At 37.2% G+C, this 22972-nt stretch overlaps 1 protein-coding gene across 1 annotated transcript in view; it reads left to right on the forward strand.

Annotated features, from left to right (window-relative positions):
* Window positions 1-22972, forward strand: part of LOC129282671 (nuclear pore complex protein Nup205-like) — a 46522-nt gene that overhangs the window by 10104 nt on the left and 13446 nt on the right. Inside the window, exons 7-27 of the mRNA XM_064113637.1 lie at window positions 201-313; window positions 1159-1221; window positions 1843-1959; window positions 2913-3053; window positions 4417-4567; window positions 5308-5522; window positions 6293-6475; window positions 6945-7202; window positions 7815-7997; window positions 8389-8636; window positions 11301-11421; window positions 13387-13477; window positions 13811-13978; window positions 15822-16067; window positions 16967-17125; window positions 18242-18334; window positions 18723-18973; window positions 19423-19614; window positions 19953-20241; window positions 21049-21284; window positions 22591-22782. Of these exons, the coding sequence (XP_063969707.1) occupies window positions 201-313; window positions 1159-1221; window positions 1843-1959; window positions 2913-3053; window positions 4417-4567; window positions 5308-5522; window positions 6293-6475; window positions 6945-7202; window positions 7815-7997; window positions 8389-8636; window positions 11301-11421; window positions 13387-13477; window positions 13811-13978; window positions 15822-16067; window positions 16967-17125; window positions 18242-18334; window positions 18723-18973; window positions 19423-19614; window positions 19953-20241; window positions 21049-21284; window positions 22591-22782 (3710 nt within the window). The remainder of the gene's footprint in view (window positions 1-200; window positions 314-1158; window positions 1222-1842; window positions 1960-2912; window positions 3054-4416; window positions 4568-5307; window positions 5523-6292; window positions 6476-6944; window positions 7203-7814; window positions 7998-8388; window positions 8637-11300; window positions 11422-13386; window positions 13478-13810; window positions 13979-15821; window positions 16068-16966; window positions 17126-18241; window positions 18335-18722; window positions 18974-19422; window positions 19615-19952; window positions 20242-21048; window positions 21285-22590; window positions 22783-22972) is intronic.

Below are 22972 nucleotides of genomic sequence, written 5' to 3' on the forward strand. Positions count from 1 at the left end.
TACGCAGTAGTGCGCGTCCTCTTGGCATGTTCTGACCAATGCGGTCATGTCTTTTATAAATAATTGCACGCAACTAGGTAAGTGCGACTTAAAGTCATAATTAAATCTTTGTGAAACACCCCCTTGTTTGTATGTGCTCCAAAATACAACCTTCATAATGTTTACCAATGTTTTTTGTTGTTGATGTCCACTCCTTTTAGGATTTCAAGATCAGATAGAAGAAGATGAGATCTTGGTTGATAGAGCTCTTCAGACTGATGTGTTCTCCTTCATCAATAAATCTCTCATCGCAAACAAAGTTTTCCATCAAAATGTAAGAGTTCTGTTCTTTTTAGGTTTTTCATCAAAAGCAAAATTTAGGGTGCGTTTATGTGCAACTTTTTAAACTGAGAACCATGCCAAATCACGAATGAGTTTTATAGTCAAAATTAAAAGTGAATGTGTTTCAAATCACAAACGTGAAACGTGGAAAAATGGTTGTTTGGAAAGACGTTTCTGCAGGATCACATTCGGAAAGGTCCATTAAAAATAACAGTGATTTGAAACATGATTCTATGACCTAATTGTGTCGTTCTCCTGCTGCCAGTGGTTTCGCTTCACACGTATAGAAAATCAACGTTGTGTGTCTTTTGCAATTCCAACATGCATAGAAGTTGACGTATACCTCCTTGGTCAAACTGTGCACTACGGTTTGCACTGGCTAGGCTCGACATGAGGGGGAAACAGCATTGGAAAGTGGGTAGAATAAACCCTGATTCTTGCAGTTACAGTGTAAATGTTTGTGTTTTTAATCATGATTCATCATGTTTTTTATTCTAGCTTATGAGCTTGCATAAACGCAGCCTTGTTCTGAAAATTTGATAGTTTGACTATGATTTAATAGTGGCATTGGGTGACTAATGATCATCCTCTGTATGATGCTGTATTCTTGATGGTAAAAGTACAGTTAATCGATTTGATGGTGGTTTAGATATTGATGGCATGTGGTTGCAGTCTTTTTTAAGTACTTAATAATCATTCAATTTTCATGGTGAGTGCAGTGATGTTAGTGATAATGATGTTGATTTTAATCGTGATGACGTGGACTATAAAAGAATATGACTTGAAATTATGAAACAGGGAATAATCACTTTTTTGTAATCCCTTGTTTGACAACAGGAATTCTACATCCGTCGAATCCATGGCCTCATAACGGACTTCATCTTTCAGATGCCCCTGAAGGTAATATTAGATTATTTCTGGAAAATATAGAGATATAATACTGTTTTCAGAGCTGCCAAGTAGAATGGATCTTCTATTAATATAATGGAATCTTAAAATATAGCTTGGACGAATTACATGAAGAAGTTTTTCCATGTTGAAATATGGGCAAAGGACAATCAGTGGCACAATCCCGGAAATGAAACAGAAATTAGCACTTTTCCTGTTAAAATGAGAAAATTGGTAAAAATTTGATTTGCAATTAATGAAAAAATTAAAACCCTGCTGTAATAGTCTTCAATACAATTGTTTACGTGTGGGACATAAATGTAATCATTGATGAAACTTTGCCGGGGGGGGGTGTTGAATTACTCATTTTGGAGAATAATTATATTGAAAATGCAAAATTCTCTTCATGATACTATCAACTTAGTAAAATATTATTTGACACCTCTCGTAATGATCGTTATGCATATACATGTAGCTGAAGAATAATTGGGGAAAATGTTCCAGCCACAATCCTCGCATACGTCTCAAAAAGTTGGCGCTGACCCTATCAACTGCCTAACAATTACATGTAAACCCTCATCAAAATATTGTAGAATATATGTATGCACCTGTTTATTTGTTGATGTTTTGCAGGTGAAAGAGATCCGTAACCGTGGCGATGAAGCTGGTCGTCTAATGATGTCATATGAGAGGGAAGGTTTAGAAGTCAACCCAAACTTGCCAAGACACTTTGAAGACTTCTTGCACCTGGTAAGTCTCTCTGTCTGTCTGTGTTAATTGTCACCTACCATCTTAGATCTAAATCTGGTACACAAGTTTACACATAAGTGGGGGCGTCATGGTCTAGTGTTTACTCTCTTCTTTCAATCAGAGGGACATGGGTTCGAATCCCAGCCATGGCGTGTTTTCATTGAGCAAGAAATTTACCCACATTGTGCTGCACTTGACCCAGGTGAGGTGAATGGGTATCCGGTAGGATTTATTCCTTGAATTCTTTAGCGCCTATATGGCGGCTCAGCTACAGCCTGGGTAATGATATGATACCAAGTATCAAGCGCAGTAGAGTATATGCAATTGTAGTAGCTGCGCTATATAAAATGGACCATATTATTCTATATTATTTGAACTTTGTAAAATTATGAAATCTAAGCTAAAAACAATCATACTGTTGATCACTAACACATAAGCACATGTGGGACAGAGTATTATATTGCGTGGAAAAAGATTGTCATTTCATTGCATTCTGTATGAAATTGCTACCACAACTGGCATTTATCTTTAACTTTGATTTTAAAGACTCTCTCATCAAATCCTTGTTTATTGCAACTACATTCCTTGATCTTCAATCTCTGTGATTTTTGTTTCAGTTTTGATATTCTTATTAATATTTGTCTGTCACTCTTGATATCAAATCCCTGAATTTGTAATGTAGATGTGCAAGGAGCCCTTTTAAAGGAGAACATAAACACTATCAGTAGAGGGCGGTAGATATGTTTGATTTGAATATATACATTTTCACAGAGAATCTGCGGTTGAAAAAAAAAGGATCAAACGGGTACGCTACAAGTTATTAACAATGCAATTTCCGTTTATACTTGAGTATAGCTCACACTATTGACTTTTTACCAAAGCTTTTTACAGGTCTTAAAGACTTTCTTGTGAAATCCTTTATTTGCTTGTAATCTCTATGATCTTTGTTTCAGTTTGGATATTTGTATGAGAAGGATCCTCTTGATCTGGAGCTATCCCTTGATTACTGGAATCCACCCGAGAGGGGAAATAGCCCCGGAGGAGGGGGCGCAAGCTACATCAGTATCTACCATCATAAACAATCACAGCGACAGGTAAGTAGACCTGCCAACTCGGCCTGGGTCAAGACGTTTATCGGACGTTCAAGCAACTCTTAACACAAAAACTTCACAAATTTTGCTAAACGTATAAAACGTGTGGAAAAAATGACAAAAATACCTTAACCAAATATTTGGTAGATTTATATCTTACTGCGTTAAATGAATTTCGAATATATGTTTAAAAAAGAAGTCTAATTTGAATTGAAAATGATGTGGAACTATGTTAGATTTCTGTCAAAAAAGCTGGAAGATTGCATTTATTAAGTCCAGGCCTGCTTAGATCTTGACCTAAAATAGGTCTTGGATGAATACCCTTTTTGCTTTTTTATTGTTTGCCAGGGTAAACCTTCGAACGGTTTGAAGGATCAATATTCCTGCGATAATGTCACATCTGGGCCCCGTCCTACAAAGAGTTGCGATTGATCTGATCAATCGCAACTACGGAAAGCCAGCAACATCAACATCTATTATGCATGTTTGTTCAAAATATTTTTGAACTATGATGTATATTCATGCATTCCTTGTTTTCTTGAAAATTTGCTGTGCTTCTCTTTGTTTACAAAAAACATTGTGCAAATTTCCGGTAGAAAAAATTGTGACACTGACGGATTTCCATAGTGTTACGATGGATCCAATCAATTGTAACTCTTTGTAAGACGGGGCCCAGTATGGCATCATGTTTTTTCTCAGCAATGGTTATGTGCCATTGGCATGATTAATAGGCATGGTTGTGGTCACACTTAGTGAGTGAGCTGACTTAGTGCCCCAGTATAGTGACATGCAGACCTGCCAACCAGTACGTTTTAGCCGTATTTAGTACGTTTGTGCAACCAAAATACGGCAGTACGTTTTTTCTTTGAAATTTTTTTTTTATCATTTTTTTTACTAAATCGTAATTTATTGAGAAAAATAATCTCTACATGTCTCTATTTTATAAAACGTACACAAATATGGTTAATAGATCAATGTAATTTCAGGTAACTTTTTTTTCAATCATTTTGTTAAAACCAGTGTGAAGATATACACATGTTTTAATGTTGTTGTTTTTCATCTGCAAGAGCAGTGCGCATTTTAGCTTGCATGCAGCTTGAGCGCCGCGATGAGCGAGTGCGCCAAGCATTTTATTATGAAATACACTTTTGGGGGGAAAAATACAGTTTTTTTTATCACAGAATACAGTTTTTCATTCCTAGAGGTTGGCAGGTCTGGACATGAACATCAACACAACTGAATGATGCACAGTCACCAGAGCAGCCATCTTTGTGTCTTGAAAGAGTTACAATGTTTATTTTGGTTATTTGCTCATTAACATTATTGATACATTCTGTGTATTTTTTTATTGGTACACCCTGTATAGGTGAGCCTGTTCAAGTTTGTCCGTATGGCAGGCGATCTCCTTCCCCCTTCACTCTACATCCCATATCTACACATGATACAGGGTGTGTCAAACAGCCACCAGAGTGCCCATCATTGCTTCAACCTACTCAAAGCAAACGGAATGGGAGGAGGTAAGATGATTCTACCGTGGAGGTTGAGGTGACAGGACATTTGCTCTGGCGACAATTTCTCCAGGCTTTATTTCGTCTAGGGTTTGGGTTGCAATAGGTTTCCAGGATTGAATTTGGTCATTCCATTAGTGTGTGGAATTTGCAGCAGAAGATTTAAATGACCTACCATTGGTCACACATAATGAGCAAGCCGACTGGTTCGAGTGTCCCAGTACAGTGCCTATCACTGAGTTATAATTTTTGTAATTCATTGAAATTTAGCATAAATATCATGTGTTATCTTGTACTTTGTTTTCAAATGTCAAATATTATAGCCAGGGCTCAACATTAGCAGTGGCCCGGGGCAACCAGAAATGAGAGTTGGGCCTCCAAACTTCTGTAAAAGCCCACACTTGGTGGCCCCGTTTGGCTACCAAAGTTTTGATAAATTGTAATGTTTTCTATTGTTTTAGGGCCACCAAATTTGCTTTGCGGGCCATCAAAAATATGGAATTTATGATTTTGGTGGACTGATCGGTCCACCGATAAAAAAAGTTAGTGTGGAGCCTTGTTATAGCCATGAATTTTTGATAATCGAATGTCTCAAAGCAGTAATCAACATCTTGCAAGCATTAGATTAGTGTTAAAAGTAGTAGTTAGTTCCGATTGTCGGTAAACTAATTGAATGCTTTAGATTGTTCGAGTTTTACTCCCAGGACTGATATTTTGCATTATATTTGATATCCCTTTTCCTCCTCCAGCTGGTGCAAGTGTGGGCAGTGTATCATGGGATCACTTCTTCTTCTCTCTTAACCGCTACTACTCGTCCCTCCGGCAAGAGATACGCTCAACCTCCCCTTTTCAGGAAGTGGGCCAGTCCGCCCAGTCATTCAGGCTTGGGGCCAAGGGGATCACTCCACAGGAGATGGAGGGGTTGATCAATGTCCTCAAGCTTGTCCAAGTTGTTGCTAGAGAGGTATGGAGATTTTAACAATCTTATTCAAGGCTCATATTTGACATCACAAGTAGTATTTATTACTAAGAATACATTATAGTCCTAGATATTTAGAAAATCAGCAAAATACAAATTGTTAAATGAAAAATCTAAAGAATAAAGTGTTGAAAAACTAGGAATTACATGGAAAAATAAAAATGTCATTGAAATATTTAAAAATTTTAGTTTGTAATTTTGAATACTGAATCCTGCAAAGAGTATGCAAGCAAATAAAGCATTATTGGGGCTTTATTCAGGTCCTAAAATTTGTTTTTAATGCATAATTTAGTATAATTAATTGAAAATTTTAAAGGAATTTGACCAGCAATGTAGATTATCCTGGGAAAACACGTGCCCATTTTTCCTGTGGTCAGTGGCAGAGATCTACTTGAGCCCCTTGCCTATATCTTGTTAAAGCATCCAGATAGCCCGTTCTGTGTGGGGTTTTTGGGGGTTAAGTCAGTGTAAAATACCCAAAGTCACTGATTATGATGATGATGATGACGATGATCCAAATAGCCCACTCTGTTTAGGGTTTAGGGTTAAGTCAGTGTAAAATACCCAATGCCACTGATGATGATGATGACGATGATCCAAATTGCCCACTCTGTTTAGGGTTTATGGTTAAGTCAGTGTAAAATACCCAATGCCACTGATGATGATGATGATGAAAATGATGATGATGATGATGATGATGATTTCATAACGAAGAATATATTTTCAATTTGATTCTTTTTCTTTTTTTAAATCAGAATGAGGATGCAAGAATAGCGATGGTAGAGAATCAGTCATGGCTGCCGACAGTTCTCCTCTTTGGTCTGTTAACATGTAGCATCCCTCCACCTCTCAAAGCAGAATGCCTTAGAACATTAGCGGTATTTGCTCAGTCACCTGACATAGCAGTAACCCTCTGGCAATCGCTTGAAGTTTCTCAGGTAAGCAGTCACACTATATTGGTCTATCTATTGCACAGTCTCACACTGTAAGCATGGAAGTGATATGGTTTAGTTCTTGAGACCTATTAGTCCCTGTAGTGTTACTCCCTCTGGAAGACTTCAAGACATACACAGGTCGATAAAGAATCAAATGTTACATGTTCCGTCCCACCCAGGTCATACCTACTGTTCCTCAAGCTGGCATTACTCCCCCTGGAATACTCAAGACACGCACAGATCAATAGGGAATAAATGTTATGTGTTCATTCCGCTCAGATATTGTTCCTCAAGCTGAAATTACTCTCTCTGAAATACTTCAAGACATAAACAGGTCAATAAAAAACCAAATGTTACATGTTCGTTCCCACCTAGATCATACCTAATGTGCCTCAAACTTATAGGACTCTTTCTGGAATACTCCTAGACATACATAGATCAATAGAGTATCAAATATTTCTTTCTCACCCAGATCATACCTACTGTTCCTCAAGCTGGTGTTACTCCCTCTGGAATCCTCCTGGAGTTAGAGGAGATCGAGTCCAACAACGAAGAGTACCCACTGACCCGTGGTTTCCTAGCCTTGGTGGATGCCCTCACTGAGGTCCCTATACCCGTCATGTTAGGGGTTGGTTACAGACCTCCAGGTTTTGATCCTTACCTCAAGTTTCTCAGGGATTCTGTCTTCCTCAAGTTCCGCACCAGGGCATATCGCAACCCAGCAGAAAAGGTAAGCTATAATTACATTGCTGTGTTTGCTTTTTATCCATGAGTTCAAAGTTGCAGCTCAAGTTCTTTTTTTTTATTCATAAGGGCAGTTCCTTTCTAGCTGCAACCCACTTTGCACATTTATGTATTAGCTGTTTTATGGTATGAATTGTTTATTAATGTTATACTGATACATATTTTTTATTGTAAAGTTATATAAATTTGAATTGAATTGAATTAATCATAAATTCCAGCTGTGGTGATATAAAAAAAAATCACGAGATGAGTTAGAATCAAATCCAATAAAATGACCATTGACCACCCAAGTGTTGGTGTGTTAGTAGATGTGCCATATGACTCGGGTAGAAAATTTGAGCAATAATACAACAAATTCTCACATGTGATTTTGTTGGTGATCCATCCTCCTTGTTCTACATACATGTAATTGGTCTTGTGTGTGTGTGGGGGGTCATCAAATATATTGCCCACAAAATAATCATTACCGTCTCCGGAGTCTTGGAAGAGGGCAGGTGGTTCTTTTTCAGGTAATAATATGTGCCCTTTTCAGCTCAAGAGCATGTGCTGTACTGAAAGACAATCAGTTGAAATATTTTCTCCCTGTACCCTAATGCAGTGGGAAGTGGCAGCAGCTGTTACCAAGATCCTCTGTAAGCTTCTAGCCAGCCATGAGCCTCACCCGGAAGAGTTCCAAGACCACGTTGTAGAGATTCAGGGAGGTGGAACGGCTATCACCAACAAGCCTCCTGGACATCATCTCCTAGTTCATATGCTGAACGATAGTTCCATGCTTCAATTGGTGAGTTATCTTAAGATCCAGTCCCACATGTTCTGTTTCTATTTCTGTTATGGTAACTCCCGTAGGAACTCGGCAGGACAGCTTTTTGCTGGTAGAACGCCAAGCTGGTGTATAACCAATGAAGTAGGAAACTTCAGGTATGGTGGCTGACCTTATAGACAACAGAAATTACTCTCTGGGTTTTTTTTAATCGAAGTTGAGACAATGGCAGAGGGGGGATTTGAACTCACGACCTTACACTCATTAGTCCAATGCTCTAACCACGAGACCACATGACCCAATAATTTGGTTTTGGTGAGACCAGTGTCATATTTTATAATGTAATGTGTATTTTCTTGAATTCCTGTCTCGCATAAAGTTACTGATTTTTTTTCTCTATTTTCCGAAACAGATTCTAGGCATCTTAGATGAGAGCATTCGCTTACTCTCGCAGTACCACACATTCCCAGGCAAGGAGAGCATGACAGAGTGCGCCCTCAACTGCTTGACTATGCTGGACCTGGCCCTGGAGAAACAGGACAAGTTCATTGACCTTTTGAGAGGTCAAGCATCGAGTCTAATGGTCACTCCACTTGACCAGTTACTGATGGGTATCAACCCACGTTCCGGCCGTGCTGACCATCTCTGTCATGTTGCCAAGTAAGTTTCATTTATAAATTCAATAGGCAGTTTTTGCTTTGCGACTCAAAACGAATTCAATAATACAGTAAATGTATTGAAAATACCCATCAAATAAAAAGGAACAGTTGGGAAGTTTTTGTCAAAAATTGGTCAACTGGAACAGCAGTTTCATCCTAAGTTTCGAAGGAGATGAAAAATTACAAATATGTTGTTTTTTATTCAACAAAAACGTCCTGGTTGTTTATTGATGTGAAGGGTATTTGACAATACATTTTCTATGTCAGGGCTCGACACTAGCGCCGGTCCGACGGTCCCAGACCGGTAAAAATCGCTGTCGGCCAGTAGATTTTCAGAAATAGGAAGATTTACTGGTCCGACATGACCAGTAAAAAATATCATTGTCGGGACAGTAATTTTTCCAAAAATAGCAAGATTTAAGGGTCCGACATGACCAGTAATAAAAACCATTGTTGGGCCAATAACTTTTCTAGAAATGGTCAAATTCACTGCAAACCATTCCCCCCCGTTAAATTCTGTCATTCACACACAGAATACACACAGAATGAATCGCACGCAAGTGTTACTAAAGTAGCATACAGTGTACATGTAGCCAGCCACACAACCCACGTGGTAAATTCTCTACTGGCTGCGCGAACGAAGCTTGGCTAAACTCTGGCAGAAATCTCTCACAGAACTGTCAAAATTCACGATTCATACTCATGAAAGGCTCTTATAATGTCCATATTTCCTAAAATTTGGAGTAACTCTGTCATTTGTAAGCAGTAAAAGGAGAAATTTTCACTTCTGTTTTGGTTCAAACAGATCGGGTTTCGGGTGATATCGTCTGAATACATAATAGCCCCACATATGCATTTATGTGTGTGTGTTGATACGCTTGGTTTCTTTCTTTCTTTCGTAGCTATTTTAATTGAGCCAAAAGAAACTGATAAATTATTTGATAGTTTTAGCTTTCTTCTTCTGTTTTCTTCCTATCTTTCTTTCCTTATTTCTTTTAAATCTTTATTTGTTTCTTCCCTCTCTTCTTTCAATTTTTTGTTACTGTCTTTCTTTTTTTTCTTTATTTCGTTCTTTCATTCTTTCTATCCTTTTTAAAAATATTTTTCTCTATTTCTTTTTTCTCTCTCTCTTTCTTTCTTTCTTTTTTTTTTGGTAATATTTTCCTTTCTTTAATTCTTGAGTCCATCCATCCTATATTCATCTCTTCTCTTCTTCCTTTCTTTCCTTCCTTCTTTTTACCCTTTTCTTTCCTTCATTCTTTGTTACTTTCTTTGTTTCTTTCTTTCTTCCTTCCATCCATCCATCATTTATTTACCCTTTCTTGGTTTTTTTTTTTTTTCTTCCTTCTTTCAGCCCTCTCTCTCTTAAATTCATTCCTTCCTTTCGTCTATCTGTCTTGTTCTTTCCTTTTTCCCTTTGTTAAATATATCCTTTTACCTTTCCTTTTTTTTTTACTGCTTGCTTCCTTTCTCTCCTTTATTCTTTCATTCCTTCCTTTCTTTGTCTCTCAGTCCTTCTTTTTTCTCCCTTTCATCTTTTCTTTTTTTATATTGCTTGCTTCTTTCCCTTCCTTCCTTTCCTTCCTTTATTTCTTTCCTTCTGTCTATCATTTTACCTTTCCTTTATTTCTTCCTTAATTCCTTTCTTCCTTCTTTCAATCCTTCCTTTGTTCTTTCTTTCTGTATTGCTTGCTTCATTTCTTTCCTTCATTTCTTTTTTCTTTTCTTTCTTTCTTATTTTTGTTCCTTCTTTACTCCTTCCTTCCTTTCCTTTTTTAGTTCTTTCTTTTTTTCCCTTCCTTCACATCTATCCTTTCTTTACCTTTTTTTTTTTCTTCCTTCCTTCCTTTCTTCCTCTCTTTTATTCTTTCTTTCCTTTCTTTCTTCGTTTCTGTCTTGCTTTCTTTTTGTCCTTCATTCCTTCATTTTATTTGGGGGGGGGTAACAAAACGCTAGAAAAATAAAATTGCGCCTTTTTTAATGTTTTCTTTATTTTTTGGGACCAGTAGATTTTAGGTTCGGACCAGTAAAAATTTGAAAAACTGGGTATCTACTGGTCCGACATGAATAGGTTGGACCAGTAGGAAAAAAGGGTTAGTGTGGAGCCCTGTCTATGTTTTTCAATTCATAGTGCGTCGTGAAAGCAAAAACTCCCTAATGTCTTTTGGTAGAGGGTACAGCAGGAGGGGTGGGGAGTGGATGGTATATTATTTTTTTTAGCACAGAAATCTATGGATTCATATTTTTCTTGACTAATAAATAAGCTCAGTCTGTATTTGAGCCTATTCAGTTCTATTATTAAGACCAATCAGTTCTATGATATAGAAAATTCAGTTGTATTATTAAGCAAATTTAGTTTAGTTTTTAGCCTAGTCATTTACATTTTGAATCAAAGTTGATTTTACCTTTGAAACCATGTAATTCTATATAGTTAAGCCGAAATTTGTTTTTAGTCCAAGTCACGTCAGGTATGATTATGTTTATTTATTTATCCAAGTCAGTAGTATTTTGTTAGCCAGTCATTTTGAATTTGTTTGCTTAATAGCTTGATTTTGATGAGCAGACCTATGAGATAATAAGCTATGTAATAATTTTGATAAATTGTTATCAGTTCAATATTGCTAGCTAGTGATAATGGTTATTGTACCTATTGTCTATCTTTCAGATTTGTGAGTTTCAATGTATCCCTTCCCAAGCATTCGCTGGCAGCTGTCAAGGTTCTGTATCGAATGGTCAAGTCTTCCAATGTCCAACCCGAGATTGTCAATCTCTTCTCCATCAATAAGGTTAGTTCAAACATGATTCTGGGCCTGTTTAACAAAGATTCAGTCAAAATCAAAGTGTGATTTTTGTCTCACCTGCATAGCAGAGTGAGACTATAGGCGCCGCTTTTCCGACGGCGACGGCGGCGGCGGCGTCAACACCAAATCTTAACCTGAGGTTAAGTTTTTGAAATGACAGCATAACTTAGAAAGTATATGGACCTAGTTCATGAAACTTGGCCATAAGGTTAATCAAGTATTACTGAACATCCTGCCTGAGTTTCATGTCACATGACCAAGGTCAAAGGTCATTTAGGGTCAATGAACTTAGACCATGTTGGGGGAATCAACATCAAAATCTTAACCTAAGGTTAAGTTTTTGAAATGTCATCATAACTTAGAAAATATATGGACCTAGTTCATGAAACTTATACATAAGGTTAATCAAGTATCACTGAACATCCTGCATGAGTTTCACATCACATGACCAAGGTCAAAGGTCATTTAGGGTCAATGAACTTTGGCCGAATTGGGGGTATCTGTTGAATTACCATCATAACTTTGAAAGTTTATGGATCTGATTCATGAAACTTGGACATAATAGTAATCAAGTATTACTGAACATCCTGTGCAAGTTTCAGGTCACATGATCAAGGTCAAAGGTCATTTAGGGTCAATGAACTTTGGCCAAATTGGGGGATTTGTTGAATTACAGCCATAAATTTGAAAGTGTGTTGGTCTAGTTCATAAAACTTGGACATAATAGTAATCAAGTATCACTGAACATCCTGTGCGAGTTTCAGGTCACATGATCAAGGTCAAAGGTCATGTAAGGTCAAAGAACTTTGGCCACGTTGGGGGTATTTGTTGAATTGCCATCATATCTCTATAAGTGTATTGGTCTAGTTCATAAAACATGGAAATAAGAGTAACCAAGTATCACTGAACATCTTGTGCGAGTTATAGTAGTTTTCAAAATCAGCACTGCTGCTATATTGAATCGCGTGATGCAGGTGAGACGGCCAGAGGCATTCCACTTGTTCTAATAATATGTAGCTCTCTCTTCTTTTTTCTTATCCCTCTGATAACAAAAGGTGCAGAGGTGATGTGGCTCAGTGGATATGTCTCCGGACTTTGAACCACAAGGTCCGGGGTTCAAATTCCCACCGCAGCACTCGCTTCTCTTGGCAAGGCATTTATCTACATTTGCCACTCTCCACCCAGGTGTAGTAAATGGGTATCCGGTTGGAAGAAATTCCTTGAATGCTCGAGGGTCCAATCAGGATAGCCGTGCTAAAGCTGGGGTAATAGTATGCAGCGATTAGAAACATTTATATAAAGCACTATATAAATGTTGCATATTATTATAATTAAAAGGTGGTTCCTGGAGGCATTATGTTTTGGAGTTGTCCAGTGGTTCTACCTGTTTTTGTTTTCGCAATAATCAAAGAATCCATGACGTACTAACTCCAAACTTGGTTCATAAGGTCAAAAGCCATCTAGAGGCCAAAAGATCATATTGCATATTTTATTGATTGCGAAATCAGGCGAGACTCGTGGTTCGTGACCCACCTTGTCTCCTTTGATTTCTTTCAGTGATTACAAAGTATTACCTTGTAATATCTAGCGGTTTTCTGTGTAATAGATAACCTGAGCATGCATCTCTTGGTCCCATTTCACAATATTTATGATTGATCCGATCAATCGTAACTATGGAAAGCCAGCAATACCAGAATCCAGAATGTGTGTACATCTTTCCAAAGCATTTTCTAACTGTGATGTACATGTATACTCGTAATGCAGTCGTGCCTTGACAGATCTTTGTGCTCTTCTTTGTTTCGTAATAGAACTTATGTGCACTTCCTATCTGAAGTATTCTGACAATAATGGATTTACTTTGTGAAGATTGATTGGATCAATCTCAAGTGTTTGTAAGATGGTGCCCTGTATTAGTTATTTATGTTTTTTGGTGATATAATGTTGTTACAGGAGGAATCCAGTCGTATTCTTCATGGGTTTGTGGAGTGTCTTGAGGTGGAAGATCTGGAAGTAACAGAGACTGAAGCTTTTCAAGAAGAAGGTAAATAATCATTCACAACAATACAAATTATTCATAGTTTGATAGTGTCTGGGTAAATAAAAATCAAGTGAAATGCTTAATGACAGTCCCTCCTTTGTGATTATTATATTTTGTGCATATAAATCAACTCTTTATTGATTAATCATATAAAAAGGTAATAAACATACAAACCTGGGATATCAGTTCTTAGCAAACAACATACAGGGTTACATATATGGATTTTTTTTTACCCTTATTGTTTTTTTAATTGCGCTATAGTTCATGAAAAATACAAATATGAAATATTGATTTCTTCCTCCTTGTTTGTTTTTTATTTCTTTGTGTGTCTGTTAGATGCTGACCATGGCAGCGATGAATCATCAAGACTTCACAGCCAAACACGTCTGTATGCCATGAGACTCCTCCTATTTTCACTCGGCCAACCAGGACCTAACCTCGCACACTTCCTCCTTGGCTATAACTCAAGGAAGCCAGTTAGCAAGACTGAACTACAAGACCCAGGTATTAAAGGGAATAAATAGAGTAAAATTCACAGAGCAAACGCTGAAAATTTGATCAAAATCGGATAACAAATAATAAAGTTATTGAATTTTAAAGATTTGCATTATTGCGGTGAAACAGTTCTAGGCATGTCTTCATGAATATTCATTAGGTGGGCTGATGATGTCATATCCCCACTTGTTCTTTTGTATTTTATTATATGAAATTAGGTTTATTCAGAAATTTTCTACCAAGAGCTAAAACAATGGGATGGACAACTGATTAAGTGCATTAGTTATTTAAAGGAGAATGAAACCCTTGAAACCAGCTGAATCCATATCAAAGAGAAAAATCAAAGAAACATATTGTTGAAAGTTTGAGGAAGATTGAATGAATAATAAGAAAGTTATGAGCATTCGAATATTGAGATCACTAGTGCCATGTAGATCCTCCCAACGGCAATGCGACCAAGATCTGTGATATCACACACGTACAACTCCCTCATTACTTTAGTACTTATTTCACTTATATTCTCACTTTTATAGAGTCTATCACAAGGTGAGGTGTTCTCTCTATGAGATGACAAGTACAGAGGTTTCACAACATTATATCATTGATGAATCGTTTGTCATATGATTAGAATGAGCAAAAAGAGATGTTTTGGGGTATATTTTCAGTGTCCAAATGGGAGAGTTGTACGTGTGTGACATCACAGATCTTGGTCGCATTGCCAATGGGAGGATCTCCATAGCATTAGTGATCTCGACATTCAAATGCTCATAACTCTTTTATTGCTAGTCCTATTTTTCTCAAAGTTTTGTTGATCTTATTCTTTGATTTTTCTGCTTTCACAAAAGCTAACTTGCTCCAAGAGTTTCATTCTCCTTTAATGCCGCAACTTATTTCATCATAATGGAGACACATCATTTACACATTTATGAAAAAATGAAACACTTATGATTTCATGTAATAACATAAGAAAAAGGAAAGTAGGGATGTGACATCATCAGCCCACCTGATGAATATTCATGACAATGTGCATATAACTTTTCGCAAAATATTGATAAACTTTGAAATTCAATAACTTCGTTATTTGTTATCTGATTTTGATGAAATTTTCAGCATTTTGCTTTGTGAATTTAACTCTATTTATTTATATATAAATATTTTCAGCCCGGACCATCCCTTTAAGTGAAAATAATATTTATTGAGAATGTTGTGGCGATGCTCAGAAGTTCCACCGAGATTACACATCATGCGCATCTCATGCTTGAGTCAACCCAGAACTTCAAACCTTGTTTTCTCCTTACTTATCTTTTGAAGCTCTCACAGAATTACCTCTGCATTCAATCATTTACTTGTAAGGGTTTATCAATTTTGGTAAGAAATATATCATCTTAAAACTTGTGAAGTGCTTCATCAAGCTCAATTTAAATCTCATTATTCATTTTGGGTGACTTACTGTTGGTTTTGGGCTGGCTAGTTACATTTGTATATTGTCATTTTACTTTGTGTTTTTTCCTGATGTCTGTTCATTAAAATGTGTTGTTTTGTTTTATGAAATAGCTGGAGTCGGAAATACTGGTGGTATAGTGCGGGAAATACTGATTAAATAATATTTTATGTACATGGGAAATAGTTGGAAATGCCGGAATATCTACGAAAACATACTTCTTGAATATTTTCAGGTATTGTCCAGCTGTTTCTCAAGCATGTTCTAGTATTTCCCCGTACCTCCCTGTACATCTTAAGTACTTCCCAGCATTTATAATGTTTTTCCAGTATTTCCCACCTGGGCAGGAAATGCCTAAATTTCCCCCAAATCCAACCCTGTAAAGTTTCTAATTATTTCCTTGTCTATTAGGTGTGCTCGGCTCCCCACGCACCTGCCTCCATGCTGTCGTCTCGGTCCTAGAGCGCGGCATCACGTCCCACTCTGGCCCGTCAGCTATCCACAACACTCCTCAGCTAGCCGAGCTTGCCTACGAGCTGATATACCGTCTGTGTGCGAACCGTGAGACCAGCGCTCCGACCATGCGCTACCTCCGCACCACTCAAGACTTCTTTTACAAGCATCTCAGGCATGCTCCATTTACTAACAGCAATGGAGGTAAGGCCTGGTGGCTGTTTCATAAAGCTGTTCATAAGTTACCAGCGACTTTACAAACAACTAGTGATACTTTCCTTTGGGAAATGATATATACCAAATTTTCATTGATGTTTATTTAGCGCCTAAGAAATGATGATCAGTCGTTTATAACTTACGAACAGCTTTATGAAGCACCATCCTGATGTTGGACTTAAGGTCCAGAAGGGAAGGACTTGAAATGTCAATGTTTAGATTTGCCAGTTAAAACAAAATTTTCATGAATGGGTAACTCCACAAGATATGTATGTCTGGATTATGTTTGTTGGTCTACTTCTATTTCTTAAATCACAAAATTTTCTTCTTTAATATTGAATGAACACTAGTCAACCTATAACTGTTATTTCATTGTTATAGAACAGACTGAAGAGCGTATCCTTCTGAATCAGCAAGCCTGGCTTCCCAAGTCTGTAGCTCTATATAAATGGCCCCAAGATCCCTCACAATGTCAAAGTAATACTTTCTCATTGGATAGAGTTATTTCAGCCATCTTTTTTTTTCCCGTTTTAAACATTTTGAGGTATAAAAAGTTTTCCACCAGCGGCAATAAAATAAAAGATTTCCCTCTTGAGCACCCAGAATAAATTTAGTTCAGTTTGTTGCAACATTTTCTGTTGACATGTCAAGTAAACACTTTTTTTTAAAGAATAAACCAAAGAGCATATCCTTTTGAATCACTAAGTTTGGCTTCACAGGGCTGTATTTATTTCATTTTATTTTATTTATTTGCCACTCATAGGATGGAACGCGCTATCAGCAAATGCTGTTTTTCGTAGGGGTCCATAAGCTATCGAGATTAGATTGTTTCTCACATCGTTTTTTTTTTAATGATCCAATGAATTGTGATTATTTTCATGTTATAGAAGAGACAGAAGAGCGTATCCTATTGAATCAGCAAGCATGGCTTCTCAAGGCCGTAGCCATCGAGCTCAGATTGACGGCTGTCAATCGTCAGAGGTCTCATAGCCAACGTCTGCTACGTCTCCTCCTCGAAGACACAGCCTCACAGGTCAATGATGATGGTATGTTGGTTCTGTTTTCTAATATGCACATTTTGTGTACTTATTGTAGTAATAAATCTGGTTATTTAATATTGTGTTCAGAAATGCATGTATTTATTTCGGGTTCAAATTACAGGTCATGTTCACCCCAGCAAAATGTTGATTTGAATAGAGAAAAACCAAACTAGCATAACACTGAAAATTTCATCAAAATCGGATGTAGAATAAGAAAGTTATGGCATTTTAAAGTTTTCACAAAACAGTGATATGCACAACTCAGTGACATGTAAATGAGTCAGTCGATGATGACCATAACTCCCTATTTCTTTTGTTTTTTATTGTTTGAATTATACAGTACTTCATTTTTTACAGATTTGACCATAGGGACCGACTTTACTGAATCATATAGTATTAAACAATGCTAATTCCACATGTTCAGGGAGGAATTAATCACTGTTTCATATAATAAAATACAAAAGAAATAGTGAGTGGATGATGTCATCACTCTCCTCATTTGCATACCAACCAGGATGTGCATATAACTTTTGTGAAATTAAGCGAAACTTTAAAATGTCATAACTTTGTTACTTTACATCCAATTTTGATGAAATTTTCAGTGCTGTGCTTGTTGGATTTTTCTCTTTTTATTCAAATCAATTTTTTGTTGAGATGGACTTGCCCTTCAATTGTAAGAATTCTAATATAACAATTTTAGATGGTTGCAGACCTTTATTTTGAAGTAAAGGCCAAATTTGTTTCTTATTGTAGCCAATCATATGATTGGCACAGTGTCATTATGACTTGATATTATATTTATTGATTTTAATCTAATAAGGATGGTAGCGTAGTCACAGATACATGTATGAGCATTAATATTTGTACGATGATTTAGAACCTTGCACAGTAAGATTTTCTAATTTTTCCATATTTCATCAAATTTTACTGTTTTACAAAATTGGGTCGCAGGCCAATTGTAAAGTGTGCAGAGGCTTTTGTAGATGTACATAAATATAATATATTTTTAAAATGTGTTTTACTGGTTTTCAATGACATATAATCACAATGTTTCAGAGTAATACAAATTGATTTGAAACTGTTCATATGAATATTGTATTATTTGTTATTGCCTGGTGATAGTGGATGGGTCGGTAGACTGGGACAGAGTTACAATGGAAGCAAGTACACTAGGAACTAGCATGGCACAGACCCAAGCCGATACTAGAGGGGCAGGTAAGGGATTGATTTGTCTCATTTATGCAAAAATTTAATGAATTTGAAAATGAATTTAGTTTTAAGTTGTTTTTCTTGTTTAGTTCTGTACATATGATATAGATTTTCATTAATTCTGAAATAATATGAGCAGATGAAATATTCAGTCATGAAGTATTAAACAATGGAAATTTATAGAATTTATTTTTAATGAAATATATATGATGTGTGTGTTCGACTGAAAATACTTAGGCATTGCATCACAAGATAATTATAGTTACAAAGTAAATATTTCAATATTTACTTGTATTTTTTAACTTTGTAATTCACATGCAATTCAGATTGTTAACTGCAATATGTGGAGAATTTTAGTAAATACCATTTATCTATCTGTCTATCTTTTATATAGGACTTCAGATGAGAAGACGTATCCTGCAGCTCCTGGACTCCGTTGAGTTCTGTCAAACCTTCCCTGCCCCGCTTCGTCTGGAGTCCTTCGAGCCATCGGGTGTAGAACAGACCATCTTAAACTGTGAAGAGAAGAATGAATATGGTGTCCTGCTCTGTAATCTAAGACTGCTTCATCATATCCTCGTTGACCAACTCAATCGACATGGGGCATCTGGGTCAGTCGTAGGTCAGAGGTCAAGGGTTGAGATGGTAAGTGACCAGTGTTATTGACCAACTCAATAGGAGCATGTGGGTCAGTTGTAGGTCAAGGATTTGTGACTTGACCAATGCTATCTCTTGTTAAACTTGGTCATGGAATAGAATTTGTGTGCTTTTATTTCATAACTATCCCATACCCACTTAACAGAGAGAAATTAACCAATTGATAGGCAATCCAAACATTAGTTTGATCAGAATTGAGAATTGAGCAAAGGTTTAACCTATATTTGTACTGATGGGGCGGGGGCATTTTCTGTGATTAATCAAGAAAGCAATCTTTATAACATTTGATGATTATTTGCTTTCAAGTCTGGTGCATGGTATGAAACAAACTTGTGACATTCAAGTTTTCGCTTTCGAATATTGCAATATTTCATACTTTCATACTAATTATATTACGCAATACCTGTCACGTGGATTTGTTTGAATTCATTCTTCAGGAGATCAGGGAGATTCTGAGGACTGCTGTCTCAAGGAACAGCGTAAGACGATCGTTAGCTGCCAAGCGTCATGGGTTTGATGCCTGGCGTCAAGTTCTTGAGGTTCTGCTGACGTCTTTGCCTCAGGAATCCCTTGCATTGGAGATTAGACAGAAAGTTACAGTGGATATCCTTCAAGAACTACTTCACAAGGTGAGAAATATTTTGTTTTTGTTCACTTTTTATCATGAGCCACAATGGCCTAAATTCACAAAGATGGATAAACTGGTTTCTTACAAGTCCTCGAAAACCTGAAAACTCATGGAATTACGAAATGTGCTTCCCCCATAGAATTATTTCTGATTTACTGACATTTTTTCTCAATCAATATGATAATAATTTTTTTTTCTGTCATATAAGGGGGGATATATTTTCCTTCTTTATAAAACTATGAAGTGCTAGTAAAATTCATGCGATACAAAAGCATAATATTAATATTTAGACAAATGTGTTTTCAGTGACTCACTTTGTTTTGCCTATTACACGACCAGGTAAACCAAGAGGACTCTGCTTCTGAGCTGACCTCACCAGTCTCAGGAGCCTTCCTTCTCCTAGCCATGACCCTACGACAGTGCTCCATCTCAGACAATGCCCAGTCGGTAGCTAATCTCATGTCCTCACAGTATGTCAACATCCTAGACGGATCTATGGTGCAGACATTGGATTCGTCAGTACTGAGTGGAGGGGATACCGATGGAAGAAGAGGAGGAGGGATACAGATTCCAGTTGTGTCATTGACAGCGATCCTCAAGGAGCTTCTCACTTTCATACTTTCAACAGGTGAGTAGGGTTAGTACTGTCGTTGAGAGCGATCCTCAAGGATCTTCTTAACTTCATAATCTCAACAGGTGAGTAGAGTTAATGGTGTCAGTGACAGTGATCCTCACAGTTGTGTCATTGACAGCGATCCTCAAGGATCATCTTAACTTCATACTCTCAACAGGTGAGTAGAGTTAATGGTGTGACAGTGATCCTTGCAGTTGTGTCATTTACAGCGATCCTCAAGGCTCATCTTAACTTCATACTCTCAACAGGTGAGTAGAGTTAATGGTGTCTTTGACAGCGATCCTCAAGGCGTGTCATTGACAGCGATCCTCAAGGATCTCCTTACATTCATACTCTCATTTGGTGAGAAGATTTCTGCATTTAAGTCTTACAACAAACTGGTGGGTGTTTCATATAGCTGTTGGTAAGTTACAAGCGACTTACAGATGACTGGTGATCCTTTCTTGTGGTAATTGTTACACACTGGATTTCTATTGACGGTGATTAAGTTTGTAAGAAAAGGTCACCAGCCTTTTGTAAAGTCGCTTGTAACTCATGAACAGCTTTATGAAACATCCACCTGCGTTGGTGAACAATCAACATGAATTATACTTTGGCGAAAGGCATACTTTTTACTTATTCTGACAGGTAATGCGCATGGGACATTCTTTGTCGTCATCAATCAATCAATGATAAAACATGTTAGGAATTATTTGAGTGTTGGCACTTACATGACTTTCAGTCCAACATAGCTTTTTGTAGAGCACCCTATAATGTGTGTGAGTGAAGCTACATGTATGTCTATATCTATATCTCTTTCAGGTGGTGCCCAGCAGCGTGTCCGTACCAATCTCTATGGGGCTCTACTCAACTACCTTCAGATCCCACAGAAACCCAAGGAGATCCCCACCCTCCAGGCCTCTACGGCCATGAACTCTGCCATCCTGGAGGAATACCACCGGGTCATGACCGCCAACCTTGCCGTCATCCAGGAGTTTGGAGAGCCATTCTGTGAGCTCGTCTCCAGAGATGCATGCGATGGGCATGAACTAGGAAGGGTAAGGAAAGTTGATTATTATCGTCATCATCATTTTCATTGTCATCACCATAATCATTATCTCAATCGTCATCCTCACCATCAATTATTTATTTATTCATGCATGTTCACAATGTACAATGTAAAAGAATGCACAGATAATATATAAATATATATATGAAACACAAGTAAATAATGAACATACAAAGGTGTTGCAACATAAGTTAAAAGCTTGATTGGTTGAAGCACCTTTAAACTGGTTATTTGCATCCAAGAAAACAAAATAAAACTGTAAGAATAAGGAAGAGAGGAAAGAAAGAGAAGAATGTAAAAGTGATAGACTGCCGAGATATAACAATTAAGTTTCAAATTGTTATGAATATATGGTATAGTAATTCAACAAAGTTAAATTCTTAATCATCACCATCATCATCATTATCATCATCATCATCGTCATCATCATCGTCACAATCATTGTCATCATCATAATTAACATCATCAGTATAATAATGATGATTAAAAATGGCATATATGAAGTGCTGATTATCTAGATGCATATTCAATGGGGTGTTATATATTTCCCTGGCTTCAGCTCCAGTTGCGAAAGGTGTTCAGTGCATTCAAGGAATTAATCCTGACGGTACCTCTTTACCGTACCTGGGTTGAGTACAGCACAATGTGGGTGTATTTCCTGCTGAAATAATTTCTGCCATAGCTTGGATTCAAGCCTATTCTCTGAAAGACGAGAGTCGTAACCACTAGACAACAATGCCCCTCCAAAAGATAGAACCATGTCTCTCCTGCAGGAAGCTTCTTTGCATCGCTAAAGGCGACCACACACTTTACGATTGGCTGCGACTAAATTTTAGAATAAAACGTAGTAGAATTTGATGCTAATATTGAGACTTTGGAATATCTTACTGTTTAATGTTCGAAATCATTGTACGAATACCTATGTTCAAATCTGTGACTATGCTTTCATCCTTATAATAATGACGTCATAGCAGTCGTACGATTGGCTACGATTTGAAACTAATTTGGCCTTTACTCCAAAATAAAGGCTTGCAATCTTTCAAAATGGTCATGTTAGTATTCTTTTAATTAATTTTAGCCTCAAATAAAATTATATGTTCCATTCACATTTTCAGGAAAATGAGCAAAATGCGATTATTCAAAAATCGGATCGCGAACAGTCGTAAGGTTTGTGGTGGCCTTAAGACTCGCATTTCACAGTCGACATGGCAGTTTGGCTGCTGGGAAAGATATTGGAAAGAGTGATTGCAGTAATCTTATTATTATGTTTATATTAATATTCTTTACATCAACAGACGTTGGCGTTGTCCATCATTGATGCCATCAACTCCATTGACAGACGAGGTCATTGGCTGAGTATCCTCATATCCAAGGGCTACTTGAGTCACTTTATTGAAGAGCTACTTCGCATGGATCAATCGTTACAGAGCTGTCTACAACCCAACCCAGAACCCATGAAGGCACTCTACATTTATGAATCTACTCTGGTAAATATCCCTCCCTGTAATAACGTGCCCACACAATTATCTTGCCCCGTCTTACAAAGAATGGTGGGTTGGCTGATTGTGCCGTCTAGTCATTTTCTAACATTCGGATTGCGACTCCACCAGGCACTAAACTATAATATTTCCTAGATGATCTTGGGAGCGTTTCATCAACAGTTTTGTCCGACAAGTT

This window comes from Lytechinus pictus, chromosome 19 (genome assembly GCF_037042905.1).
Source record: "Lytechinus pictus isolate F3 Inbred chromosome 19, Lp3.0, whole genome shotgun sequence".
Taxonomy (NCBI): domain Eukaryota; kingdom Metazoa; phylum Echinodermata; class Echinoidea; order Temnopleuroida; family Toxopneustidae; genus Lytechinus; species Lytechinus pictus.